Genomic DNA, 15121 nt, shown 5'->3' on the forward strand with positions numbered 1-15121 from the left:
CATCTTCAATCTGACGTAAAAAAAAAACTAAAAAAAATCAGCAAGTTCCATAAAATATATTCATTGCAATATTTTTCTTTTTTCTTGCTTTTTGGGTCATACCTGGCGATGCTCAGGGGTCACTCCTGGCTCTGCACTCAGGAATCATTCCTGCCAATGCTCAGGGGACCATATGGGATGCTGGGAATTGAACCCGGGTCGGTCGTGTGCAAGGCAACTACTCTACCCGCTGTGCTATTGCTCCAGCCCCTCATTGCAATGTTTATGGCAGAATTTAAACTGTCACCATTAATAAATAATTCTTTACTCAAAGACTGGCACAATGAACAAAATAGCACTGTAGCACTGTCCTCTCGTTGTTCATTGTTTTGCTCGAGCAGGCACCAGTAATGCCTCCATTGTGAGACTTGTTGCTACTGTTTTTGGCATATCGAAAACTCCAAGGGGAGCTTGCCAGGTTCTGCTGTGTAGGCACGATACTGTCTGTAGCTTGCTGGGCTCGGTTCAGGTCAGCCGTGTGCCAGGCAATTGCCCTACCTCCGGTGCTTATGGCATAATCTAGTATAAATCATTTCATAAATTGGGTTACAAAAATAAATACAGTAGATACTTTTATTATTCTAATAGGGTTACAACATTTAAAATTGTATACATACTCTTTATGACATTCTAGCACTTATTTAAAAGTGTATATATGCATATATACACATCATCTGCCATCGTTATTCATATATTCCTATTTGTGTATATACCTTATAATCATTTCAATTCTCATTTAGGTACCATTTTCTTCAGAATTGGTAATTTTTTGTTTTTATTTTTTGGTTATATCTGGCAGTGCTCAGGGGACCATTTGTGGAGCCAGGAACTGAACCAGAATCAGACACATGCAAGGGTTTATCTGTGGTAGTAATAGAATCAATTTTGTTATGCCTAATCTAATTTTAGTTTATTCTATTGAAGTTTGTGTAAGTAAATATATTAAAAGAAATTCTAAAATGATGGCAGAAAACTCACTGAATTCAGGGAATTTCTCCTGCTTCCCAAATGACAGGATGGGAATGACAGGGAAGCACACTGTGGGCCACAACTTGTGCAAGTGTAATGTCCCTTGTGCTACTGCCAGGAAAATACGAGAAATAACTAGGAGTGGGGTGGTTTAGGGAATTCTCGGTCTGTGACCTAAGGCCCTCTCTCTTCTCTTCCCCAAACCTTTGCCCCCGTACCCCAAACACACACACACACACACACACACACACACACACACACACACACACAGCTACTAAGCACATTTCTTGAGTTCTGTATTTCAGGATAATCTACACTGTGAGACTTAGACCTGAGGCAGGAATATGGTTTTGTAGTGTTTGGATTTGTTCATTAAGGGACAAAGGCTTAGGTTATTCTTGAAATCAGTATGATGGGTCAATTATCATTATAGCACTGTAGCACTTTCCTCCCATTGTTCTTCGATTTGCTCGAGCGGGTACCAGTAACGTCTCACAAGAAATTGCGAGACTTATTGTTACTGTTTTTGGCATATCGAATATATCATGGATAGCTTGCCAGGCTCTCTGAGAGGGCCCCATGCAAGGCAAACCTCTACCTGCTGTGCTATTTCTCCAGCCCAATTAGCATTATATTTATTTATTTATTTTTATTTTTTCATTTTGGGTCACACCCGGCAATGCTCAGGGGTTACTCCTGGCTCTGCACTCAGGAATTACCCCTGGCGGTGCTCAGGGGACCATATGGGATGCTGGGAATCAAACTCGGGTCGACCACGTGCAAGGCAAACGCCCTACCCGCTGTGCTATTGCCCCAGCCCCTAGCATTATATTTAAATATTAACTGATCACGGTCCTCCCGTTGTTCATCGATTTGCTCGAGTGGGCCCAGTAACGTCTCCATCATGAGACTTGTTGTTACTGTGTTTGGCATATCGAATATGTCACAGATAGCTTGCCAGGCTCTGCCGTGCGGGCGAGATACTCCCGGTATCTTGCCGGGCTCTCCGAGAGGGGGGAGGAATCGAACTCGGGTCGGCCATGTTGGCTGCGTGCAAGGCAAACGCCCTACCGCTGTGCTATTTCTCCAGCTCAAATATTAACTGATGACAAAGTAAAATAAAATTTTGAGAGACAACAAGGTTTCTGATTTGGCAATAAATAGAGAGAAAAGGTAACCAAGTGAATCTCTGTGAATCACACTGAACTACTAAGATAAGTAATTTTGTAAAATGTGCAATGTCAGCTATTCAGTATCCGGAGAAAGACAAAATAGCTCCCTTCCTCATGCACCCCTGCCAAATTCTGATAACCTTTTTTGAAAAGGCAGTGAATGAGAATTTTCTAAAATGGTAAATTAACTGTGGACTCACTAAAAACAGCATATTATGAGTAGTCTGTATTCTGTTGTAATATACATACCTGTCTATTTTGAAGTGCTCCAAATAGAGGCTTTCCTTCGTCTCCCAAAAGGTTTTCTCAAAGAATAAGAAAAACAAAAATAAATTCTAAATACTGCTACAACTTGGTTTCTATCAAATAACTTTTTACCAATATTTCTGACCAGGTTATTTTTCACTTTTCTTCTTTAATATTTCATGCTAAATTCTACACTAAAATTTCTATATTTTAAAGAAAATATAAAAGCAAATGCAGATCATTTATAATATTACTGCTATAAGTAATAAAGCCCTTACAGCAATCAATAAAGAATACAAGGATATATAAAATATTCTGGGTCATTTTTCTATCTTATAACATTTTCCATGCAAAAACTTAATATTTTATACAGTTAAAATGTATTATTTAAATAGATAATGCAAAAGAAACTTTGGTATATCTACACAATGGAATACTATGCAGCTGTTAGAAAAGATGAAGTCATGAAATTTGCTTGTAAAGTGGATGACCATGGATAGTATCATGCTAAGTGAAATGAGTCAGAAGGAGAGGGACAGACACAAAGTGACTGCACTCATTTGTGGAATAGAAAATATCATAATATGAGACTAACACCCAAGGACAGTAGAGACAAGGACCAGGAAGATTACTCCACGATTGGAAGCCTGCCTCATGAGCTGGGGGTGAAGGCAGCTGGGACAGAGAGGGGATCACTAAGTCAATAATGGTTGGAGGGATCACTTGGGATGGGAGATGTGTGCTCAAAGTAGCTAAAGGACTAAACATTCTGGCCTCTCATTATGTGTAATCTGTATTGCAAACCATAATACCCATAAGTAGAGAAAGAGAGAGCAAAAGGGCAATTATCTGCCACAGACGCGGGGGAAGGGTGCAGCAGGAGTTGTGGACAGAGGGATACTGGGGACACCGGCGGTGAAAAATGTACACTGGTGGAGGGATGGGTGTTTGATCACTGTATGACTGAAACCCAAACATGAAAATTTTGTAACTGTAGCTCACAGCGATTCAATAAATGATTAAAATAAAGAGTCAAAACAAACAAATAAATAATGCAGATGCAAATAACTTCATTGTTCTAATAGGTGCTATTATTGAAGAATTATAACAGATTTGTAATGAGAGAAAATAAATTTGAAAATACAAAAAAAAAAGCATCAGAAACATCTTTTGCTTTGTTGGAATTAATTGCTAAACTACTCTAATTTCACTGACCCTTAGAAGCAGATACATTTGAGTATGAAAAACTTATTTCCTATTTTCTTTTTCTTATGTATACAGAAATCAAAGGTACTTTTTCTTTACTCTTTAACTACTATTCATAATTTTGTCAACATACCCTATATCTATCTTTCTATATCCAAAAGCAATGAGGTAGTTAGCTGCTTATGCATCATGAATAAAGTATAGCATTATGTTACTGGATGGAAAAACCACAATAGTAAACACAATATAACCCAATATTAATGTAATAGAACCTTTTCCCGGCACGGCCATGGCTCCAGAGGCAAAAGGACTTAATCCAGAGCCCGGCAGCTTGAGGCAGAAAAGTGAATGGTCCATGCGTTAAATTAAGGCGTCGTGCCTCCCCGGGAGGGAAAGGGTGTTGCTCCCTTCTGCCTCCCCCACGCCCCCCCCACCCCTCCACCCTCCCTCTGGCAGCAAGGTGGCAGCTGCCTCAGAGCTTATTGGAAAGCCAAGTATGAGTCAGCAGTGACGGGGCAACTGCAGTCTCATGGGAAGGGGGACGGTACTGGCTCGTCCTTCATGCCCTACCAAGGTCGCAAGTTGCCCCCCACGAGTGGCTCTTCGGCATGGCCATGTCTCCGGAGGCAAAAGGACTTAGTCCAGAGCCCAGCAGCTTACGGCAGAAAAGTGAATGGTCCATGCATTAAACTATGGCGTCATGCCTCCCGGGGAGGGAAAGGGTGTTGCTCCCTTCCGCCTTTTTCCTGCCCAGCAGCAAGGTGGCCGCTGCCTCAGAGTTTATAGGAAAGCCTGGTATGAGCCGGCGGAGAAGGGGCAACTGCAATCTCATGGGAAGGGGGGCAGTACTGGCTCGTCCTTCATGCCCTACCGAAGTCACGAGTTGTCCCCCACAAGTGGCTCCTCGGCACAGCCATAACACCAGATGCACAGAAACCAATCTCATAATTATCTGGCTCTTTGCAGAAATCCAAAATTGTATGGCCGCTTTTGTGGTTGCACCATATTATATGATTCTCATACAAATTATATAGAACATAATATTTACTATAGGTTCACGATCATGATCATCCTGTTGTTCGTCGATTGCCTCAAGCAGGCACCAGTAACGTCTCCTTCGTCCTAGCCCTGAGATTTTAAAAAGTGCCACATTCAAGGCTCTTTCAGGGTTAGGAGAATAAGAACCATCATTGTTACTGGTATTTGGCATTGGGCTTGATAGATACAAAATGACATCTCTCATATGTGGGGCTTAGAGATACACAGCAAGATACCGACAAAGAGACAAAAGCAACACAAACTGAGTTTGCAGAGGGCAGCTGAAAAGGAGAGATCTCTGGGACCTTGGGAGAGGGAAAACATTCTGGTGATAGATGTGGGTGTTGGAATTATGCACACATGAAACTATCATTTACAGTACTGTAACTCATAATATTCTAATGAAAAATATTTTAATGGAATCCCCCCACCTATGTACAGTGGGGGAGGTATATCCAATTCTAAAGTCAAAGACAGTATTGTGAAATACCTTAATTAAAACTTTGAAGGGCCTTTTAGAAATTTTAGAAAGTATGTATGTCTGTATTATCTTTCTCCATGATATGTCTCATAGGCTTGGAGGTCATTTCTAAAATCTGTTCACAGAGACTGATGCTGGCATGCAGGAATGTGTAATAAAAGCAGCAGCTTCATGCTTAATTCAAATCATGAAGCAGTCTTGTTTCAAAGATATGTTTAAATGGAAAAAAAGTGGTAGATTCTATTGAAAGGGAATAGAATACATATAAGGAATCAAAACTGGTTTAAAGACGAATTGATAGAGGAGGAGTTAAGGACAAACCTCAATGGACTGAATGCATGCTCTGCATACAAAAAGGCTGGGATCAATCCCTGAGCACCCCTAGGAGTAATATCCAAGCACTGAACTGGAGTAGCCCTCAAGTGTGGTCCAAAGCAAAAACAACAGAAAAGAAAATATGGATAGACACAGTTCTATAGTTCTTATTCTCTTTCATATAGTATTATATATTTGTAATGAACAAATATAATAAACTAAAACTCTAAGTGATTCTTCATATCTATACTTTTCTTTCAACCACCCAACCTACAACTATGTGGATATATAATTGACACAAACATTGCATCAATTTAAAGTGTATATACAGCATGTTAACTTGTTTCAATTTTCTTTGAGAAGCCTTGAATCTCAGAAAGAATTTGACAGCAAACAAATGTCCCTTCCAACTTGGTTAGTTGTTTTTTTTTTGTTTTTTTTTTTGCTTTTTGGGTCACACCTGGCAATCTGAGAGGTTACTCCTGGCTTTGCACTCAGGCACTACTCCTGGCGGTGCTCGGGGGATCCTATGGGATGCTGGGAATCAAACCCGGGTCCGCGGCGTGCGAGGCAAATGTCCTAACCGCTGCAGTATTGCTCCAGCCCCTGATCTGGTTAGTTTTTGTTTCACCTGTTTTTCTTGAACACTACAGTCTTTCCTTTCCTTTTCTGTTTTTTAGTTTTCATTTTTAATTTTAAGTGCTGGGACTCAAACTTAGGGCTTTACACATGCAAGGCATGTATTTTACCACTAAGTCACATCATCAGCCCCCTTTCCTGTAGTTTTTTAAGTGACAGGTTTCCTTTTCCTTTTTCCCTTAAAGTGTGAAATAAACAACAGTTATTCGATATTCCTGGGTTATTTTTTTTTCTTCCTTTGCCTTTTTCTTCTAAGCCTTCTAATTGTTGTAATTTTTTCACCTTTCAAATGTAGCTTATGTCATGGAGTCCCTTTCAAATATTTCAGTATATGTTAATATGGTCATTATTGTAGTTAAAAAGAAATCAATATAAGAGAGTATCAAACCACACTAATCTACTAAAATACTAATAGTTTTCAACAAGTTGGAATGTTCTGGGCTATCATGCCAAAGGATCAATTTTGGGTCAAGTGATGTTGATTCCACCCAGTGAAACCTCTCTCTTCTACAGGCTTTACCTATTGCCTGGACAGTAAAAGCACATGTGCTCCAGGTCATCATGGGGACTCGAGGATCCATTTCATCTGGAGGCAATTTCAGTCCAATTCTATAAATTGTTGTGGCAAAGAGAACGACCATTTCCTTGATGCTATTAGAGTATTTTATCCTAAAAATAAAACAAGAAAAAGTTATAATAATGAGTTATAACCTACTGATGTACAGAGAATTTAATTAGATATGGAAGCAACAATTTACCTTGATTTGACAAAATCAACTGTCCTTTCTTAAATTAGAGACAAGAGTCTCTAAAGATTTATTCACTGAAGAAAAAACTGGAGGTCCAGAGAGACAGCTCAACAAACTGGGGCATATGCTTTCACATAGATATGGTCCCTCAGATAGTCACTGAGCACCATCGAGAATGATCCAAAAACAGGAAAGTAAAACCAAACGAAGAACCTGCAGGATGGTAGCTCAGTGGCTTAGAATACCAATCTTGCAAGAGAAAGGTTAAGTAGTTCAATTCCTGGTGTGATGATATGTGCTGCATGTGATTCTGGCAGCTCCGCTATCTGATCCCTGTTCTGTAAGCACTTTTTGGTTGCACTGCAGCTAGATGTGTGTGAGAATCACAGACATAGGGGATATGCCCTTCAGTTAGCATCACTAACACATGTTAGTGATACCAAACGCAGAGACACCACACACAAAAGAAAACTAGATCTATATCCTTGGTAAACATAGATGCAAACACCCTCATTGATCCTAGGGGGGAAAGCAGTAGGTTTCTCGTTTCCCAACTTCAAACTATACTATAAAGCTGAAGTAATCAGAATAGTGTGGAACTGGAATAAGGACAAACTCTCAGATCAATGGAATAGAATTTGGAATCCAGAGACAAATCCTCAGTTATATGGACGGTTAAACTTCAATAAAGGAACAAAAATGTATGAAGTGAAGTAAAGGAAATCTTTTCAATGAATGGTGTTGTGAAAACTGAGCAGTAAGAAAACAAAAACAAAACCTAATCAGAGCCTTTTCTAACACCACGCACAGAAGTCAAATCCAAATGGATTAAAGCCCTCAATATCAAACCTAAATCTGTTAAACTGAGGAAAACATAAGCAGAACATCCCATGACACTGAAGCCAAAGGCATCACCAATGGCCAAACAAATGAAAGCAAAGATAAATGGGACTATGTCAAACTAAGCATCTCTGTACCACAAAAAAATTGATTAACAGAATAAAAACACACCCCACATGCTTGGAGGAAGTATTTACCCACCACTCACCAGATAAAGAGTTAATACCCAAGTTATATAAAGCACTGGTGGAACTTTAAAAAAAAATAATCAAAAAATCTCAAACCTATCAAAAAATGGGGCAAACTGAATGAGATAAAAAAAAAATGAGACGAACAAAAACTTTCTCAAAGACGGCCAAAAGGCATATAAAAATGCTGGGGCTGGAGCAATAGTACAGCGGGTAGGGTGTTTGCCTTGCACGCGGCTGACCCGGGTTCGATTTCCAGTATCCCATATGGTCCCCTGAGCACCACCAGGAGTGATTCCTGAGTGCAGAGCCAGTAGTAACCCCTGTGCATCACTGGGTGTGACCCAAAAAGAAAAAAAAATGCTCTGCATCACTAATCATCAGGGAAATGCAAATCAAAACACCAATCAGATATCATCTATACCAGTGAGATTGGCATACGTGAAAAAAAAAAAAGTAAATAAAAAAGGCAGGTCAGAAAATTAACCAGTCTTGGTATGGACATCGGTGAAGGAAACCCCCATTCACTGCTGGTGGGAATACCTACTAGTCTAGCCCTTTTGGAAAACAATATGGACACTTATCAAAAAAACAGAAATTGAGCTTCCATATGACTCAACAATACCACTTCTTGGCATCTTCTTCAAGGGCTGGGCCCAAAAACTCTATTCAGAAAACCCATGTACACTCCTATGTTCATTGCACCACTATTTACAAGTAGCCAAAATCTGGAAATAGTCTAATTGTCCAAGAACAGATGACTGGATAAAGAAACTATGGTACGGGGCCAGATCGATAGTGCGCAGGTAGGGTGTTTGCCTTGGATGCAGCCAATCCAGGTTGGATGCCTGACATCTCATTATCTCGAACATTGCCAGGAGTAATTCCTGAGTGCAGAACTAGGATTAACCCCTGAGTATCACTGGGTGTGACCCCACAAGACAAAAACAGTTAAATAAATAAAAGGAAAACTATGATACATATACACAGTAGAATGAAATTAGATGTAAGAAAAAAAATCATGCAATTTGCTGATCTGGGGAGTATCATACTGAGTAAAGCTAATCAGGAAGAGAGGTATAGAGAATGACCTATCTCAAAAGCAGGATATAAAGAAACATATCAGTAAGTGAATAACAAATGCCCAAAGGCTAGAAAACTGAGAACTGGTCTTTAGTAAAAAGCTTCACACGGGGGAGAAAAAGGAAGAGGGAAGAGGACAGGTCAGGGGTTAATGGAGAAACATTGGAGGGAAACGGTCAACTGGTGGAGGGTGTGGTTATGGAATGTGTTATGCAAGAAACCCTATCAGTAATAATTTTAGGTCCCTAAAATAAAACTTAAATTAAAATTATTTCTATGAAAAAATATAAAAGATGGATAAATGATAACAGTAAAAGGATCCAGATCCAAATTAAAGGATCAACTGGATAGTAAAGGATAAACAGAGAGGAAAAGGAAACAAAATTCTGATCCTACATGTAATCATGTATGAAAAAGAGACCAAGAAGTACTTTTATAATGATAGGAATATGTATGTGTATGACAATACCATGTTATTGGAGTGGGAACTTCTTTTTTTTTTTAATTTACTTTTTTTCTTGCAGGGGAGTGGGGGGGACAGTCTCCTAAGTGATGCTCAGGAGGCTCAGGAGCCCCTACCAGCAATTTTTGGTGAACTAGACAATGTTGAGGGTAATTTCCAGGTGACCATGTGGTGTCAGGGATTGAATTAGAGCTGGCTACATCCAAGGAAATAATCTTAACCCTTTTCTATCTCTCTGGTTCCTGAATTTACCTTTTTGTTGGTTACTTTTGGTTATACCAGGTGGTGCTCAGGATTTACAAGGGGCTCAGGGAATATGTGGTACCAGGGATAAAACCCAGGTTGAAGCATGCAAGGCAAAATAACTACCTGCTAAACTATCTCTCAGCAACCTCAGTCCCACCTAACTTACATTTTAAACAAGCATTTTACATAGCAATGGAATATCTGAAAGAAATCTACTCCAATTAATATTCATTAAACAATAACATATAGTTTGAGTACATTATACTTTCAGTGTCTCCACATATCTTTCCAATAATCTAAAACATTACTCATTGCTCAATTTACCAAACAAAATTAAGGTGACCAAGGGGAATGGTGTTTTTCTGAGCCTTTCCAAAAGTTACAGTGCAAATCTGGGTCTTATAGTCTCTGGGTTTTGGCCGTTGATGGGATTACACGGCGCCAGGGGGCCAGTTGGTGGGTGTGACCCCTGCCTACTGGAATATGGAGGATCTGGGTGGAGGATGCTCAGCCCCAATCCAAGCAGACTTGGAGATCTCAGCCCTGGGACCTGCATGCCTTTGTTCCTCTGCCGGTACCTTCATGCATGTGGAGAGTGGTCTCAGCATGGTGCTGGCTGGTTCTGGAGGTCTTCGGCTGCCGGAGCCCTGGTCGGGGCAGGGAGGGAAACTCAACCCGCTCCCCTCCAAGGGGCCCCGGTGAGGACAGCCAGGCACGGGGGCAGGAGACTGCGCTGTTCTCTTCTGGGAGCTGAGACCACTCTACACATGCATAAAGGTACCAGCAGAGGAACAAAGGCATACGGGTCCCGGGGCTGAGATCTCCAAGCCTGCTCGGATCGGGGCTGAGCATCCTCCACCCAGATTCTCCATATTCCAATAGGCAGGGGTCACACTCACCAACTGGCCTCCTGGCGCCGTGTAATCCCATCAACGGCCAAGACCCTGAGACTATAAAATCCAGCTCCCGGAAGCTCGTGGCCGCGAATCTCATTCTTTGGACAAACTGGCAGGCTACTGAATGTAACCTGCCCACACGGCAGAGTCTTGGCAAACTCCCCGCGGCGTACCCAATATGCCAAATACCAGTAACAATGATGGGTCTCATTTTCCTAACCCTGAAAGAGCCTTGAATATGGCACTTTTTAAAAAAAATCTCAGGGCTAGCACGAAGGAGACGTTACTGGGGTCTGCTTGAGGCAATCTACGAACAAAAGGATGGTCATGTGGTGATCGTCGTTACAGTGCAAATAGGATGTGACACAGTTTTTAAAAATTCTGCTCTCTGATTACAGACCGATATCCCTGATGAACACAGATGCAAAGATCCTCAACAAACTACTAGCAAATAGAATTCAACTACTCATCAAAAAGATCATACACCATGACCAAGTAGGATTCATCCCAGGGATGCAAGGATGGTTCAACATTCGGAAATCAATCAACATAATCCATCATATCAACAAAAGAAAAGATAAAAAGCATATGATTATATCAATAGATGCAGAGAAAGCATTTGACAAGATCCAGCACCCCTTTATGATGAAAACCCTAGCCAAAATGGGGATAGACGGGACCTTCTTCAACATAATTAAAGCCATCTACCACAAGCCTACAGCAAGCAACATCCTCAATGGGGAAAAACTGAGAGCCTTCCCTCTAAGATCAGGGACGAGACAAGGATGCCCACTCTCTCCACTGCTGTTCAATATAGTACTGGAAGTACTTGCAATAGCGATTAGGCAAGAAAAAGATATTAAGGGCATTCAGGTAGAAAAGGAAGAAATCAAGCTCTCACTATTCGCAGATGATATGATACTATACTTAGAGAACCCAATAACCTCCACCAAAAAACTCCTAGAAACAATAGACTCGTATAGTAAAGTTGCAGGCTATAAAATCAATACCCAAAAGTCCATGGCTTTCGTATATGCAAACAGTGAGAGAGAAGAAAGCAACATGAAAAAAACAATCCCGTTCACAATTGTGCCCCAGAAAATCAAGTACTTAGGAATCAGCTTAACTAAGGAAGTAAAGGACCTGTACAAAGAAAACTACAAAACGCTACTTCAGGAAATAAAAGAGGACATGAGGAAATGGAAAGATATCCCCTGCTCATGGGTCAGGAGACTTAACACTGCCAAAATGGCAATACTACCGAAAGCATTGTATAAATTCAATGCAATTCCTATAAGGATACCCATGACATTCTTCAAATAAATGGAGCAAATACGCCTGAAATTTATATGGAACAATAAGCCCCCATGAATAGCTAAAGCAATTCTTGGGAAAAAGAAAATGGGAGGAATCAACCTCCCGAACTTCAAACTGTACTACAAAGCAGTAATAATTAAAACAGCATGGTACTGGAACAAAGGCAGAACTGCAGACCAATGGAACAGGGTTGAATACACTGATATCTCCCCTCAATCATATGATCATCTAATCTTTGATAAAGGTGCAAGTAATGTGAAGTGGAGTAAGGAAAGCCTCTTTAACAAATTGTGCTGGCATCACTGGACAGCTACATGCAAAAAAATGGGCTCAGAACTCTGCCTAACACCATGTACAAAAGTAAGATCAAAATGGATTAAAGACCTCAACATCAGACCAGAAACCATAAGGTACATTGAAGACAAAGTTGGCAAAACCTTCCATGACATTGAAGCTAATGGTATCTTCAAAGATGCCACGCCACTGTCTGAGCGACTATCTTAAACTAAGAAGCTTCTGCACCTCCAAAGAAACAGTGACCAAAATACAAAGACAGTCTACAGAATGGGAAAGGATATTCGCCGAATACACATCTGACAAGGGGTTGATATCCAGGATATACAAAATACTGGTTAAACTCCACAAAAAGAAAACATCCAACCCCATCCAAAAATGGGACAATGAAATGAACAGAAACTTTCTCAAAGAAGAAATCTGAATGGCAAAAAAGCACATGAGAAAATGCTCTACATCATTAATCATCAGGGAGATGCAGATCAAAACCACAATGAGATACAATCTCACACCTCAGAGACTGGCCCACATTCAGAAGAGCAAAAGCAACCGATGCTGGCGTGGATGTGGCGAGAAAGGGACACTCCTTCAACTGTTGGTGGGAATGTCGACTGGTTCAGCCCTTCTGGAAAACAGTATGGACGATTCTCAAAAAATTAGAAATTGAGCTCCCATTTGACCCAGCAATACCACTCCTGGGAATATATCCCAGAGAGGCAAAAATGTATAGTCGAAGTGACATCTGCACTTGTTTGTTCATTGCAGCACTCTTTACAATAGCCAGAAACTGGAAGAAACCTGAATGCCCAAGAACAGATGACTGGTTGAAGAAACTTTGGCACATCTACACAATGGAGTACTATGTAGCTCTTAGAAAAGATGAAGTCATGAAATTTACATACAAGTGGTACAACATGGAAAGTATCATGCTAAACGAAATGAGTCAGAAAGAGAGGGATAGACATACAAAGATTGCATTCATCTGGGGGATATAAAGTAACAAAATATGAGATTAATACCCAAGAATAGCTGAGATCAGCACCAGGAGGATTACTCCATAGCTTAGTGGCCAGTCGGGCATTCTAGAGGAAAGGGCAGCTCAGATAGAGAAGGGAACACCAAATAAAGGGTGTTTGGAGGATCCTCCCAGGAGGGGAGATGCATGTCGAAAGTGGACTATGGACTGAACATGTTTGCCACTCAATGCCTCTTTTGCAGACCACAACACCCAAAAGGAGAGAGAGAACACAGGGGATTGCCCTGCCACAGAGGCAGGGGGGGATGGGGGATGGGGGTGGGGAGGATATTATCCATGGTGATAGAAAATGGGCACTGGTGGAGGGATGGGTATCTGATCATTGTATAATCAAACTCAAGCACAAAAAATTGTAAATCTACAACTGTACCTCATGGTGTTTCACTAATAAAAAAAAAAAAAGAAATTCTGCTCTCTGGTATGTTGGACTATACAGAGATGGCATTTTTGTTGGTCAAAAGTGGTTAATTTTTGACATGATTCACCATATTAATCTTTTTTTTTTAAATCACTGTGAGACACAGTTATAAAGTTGTTCCAGTCATGCAATGTTCTATCACCCATCCCTCCACCAGTGTACATTCCTACCACCAATGTCTCCAGTATTCCTCCTGCCACTCACACCTCCAGCCTACCTCTATGGCAGCACTTTTCTTCTTTCTCTCTCTCTCTCCCCCTTTTAGCCATTTTTGATCTATTAATTAACCTATCATTTCAAATCACTTTAATATAAAAAAAGCTTCTGGATAAGAAATAATAAATTGGAAAAAGCAACAATTTTATCAGGAACAAATACTATCTGTCACTCATTTATACAATGGCTGGAGCAATAGCACAGCGGTAGGGCATTTGCCTTGCACACAGCCAATATGGCCGACCCGAGTTCGATTCCACCACTCCTCTCGGAGAGCTGGCAAGCTACCGAGAGTATCTCACCAACACGGCAAAACCTGGCAAGCTGCCCGTGATGTATTCAATATGCCAAATACAGTAACAAGTGTCACAATGGAGACGTTACTGGGCCCGCTCGAGCAAATCGATGAACAACGGGAGGACCATGACCGTGAATTTATACAATAATTTACAAATTTTTATTCATTATTTATATACTTACGAGGACTGGACTCCAAAACTCAGAATAGAATGGAATTCAAAAGTTGAATCACCCATTCCTTGATTAAATAGAACTGGAATTACTGGAATTTCTCCTTAAAAATTAAAGGGAAAAAGAAAATCTCGTTTATCTAATACACACTTTTGTAACTTTTTGAAATTATAATAATTTAATAAAACTTAGAAACTCCCCACCAATATTTCCATTTTTAATGACTTTATACTTATTCTATGAGAAGACAGCATACAGAAGGAAATGAGATCTGATGCCAAGCTCCTTAGGTTTGACTCCTTGTTCTACTACTTATTATCAATACGACCGTGGGTGAATATTAACAGCTCCCCCCCGCCACACACACACACACAGACACACACACACACAAGCCTTCCATTTATCTCTAAGATTTTATGCTTTTTAAAGTGTGAAGGACAGGGGCATTCCAAGGACTGCTCAGGGGTCCCATGGACAACTTTCAGTGATACTTGGCTGGTTAGGTGCTTGCCTAGTGATACAATGCTGTTCAGTAAGGAAGTGCTTGGGGATCATCAGGACTACCTCCCTTAGTGCCTGGTGGGGCATGTGGATGTCAGAGCTTAGATGCTGGGCTTGGCACATACAGGGTATGCACTTCAATCCTTTGAGCTATCTTGCTGGTCCCTGCTTTAAACTTTTTGACTGAAAAGTTCAATATTAAAACATTTCAAAAAGGTATCTGATCAAATGTTTTCTGAGTTAGCTCAGTTTTCTGGTTCTTTGTATGATAAGTAATTTTGAGGTTGCATCTTGGACA

General features: G+C 40.6%; 1 protein-coding gene across 1 annotated transcript in view; it reads right to left on the reverse strand.

Annotated features, from left to right (window-relative positions):
- Nucleotides 1-15121, reverse strand: part of UBR1 (ubiquitin protein ligase E3 component n-recognin 1) — a 160881-nt gene that overhangs the window by 29327 nt on the left and 116433 nt on the right. The window contains exons 34-36 of the mRNA XM_056133371.1: nt 14332-14425; nt 6626-6774; nt 2430-2485 (exon numbers count right to left, since the gene is read on the reverse strand). Coding sequence (XP_055989346.1) covers nt 2430-2485; nt 6626-6774; nt 14332-14425 — 299 coding nt within the window. The remainder of the gene's footprint in view (nt 1-2429; nt 2486-6625; nt 6775-14331; nt 14426-15121) is intronic.

Source organism: Sorex fumeus, unplaced genomic scaffold, assembly GCF_029834395.1.
Source record: "Sorex fumeus unplaced genomic scaffold, SorFum_2.1 ptg000098l, whole genome shotgun sequence".
Classification (NCBI taxonomy): domain Eukaryota; kingdom Metazoa; phylum Chordata; class Mammalia; order Eulipotyphla; family Soricidae; genus Sorex; species Sorex fumeus.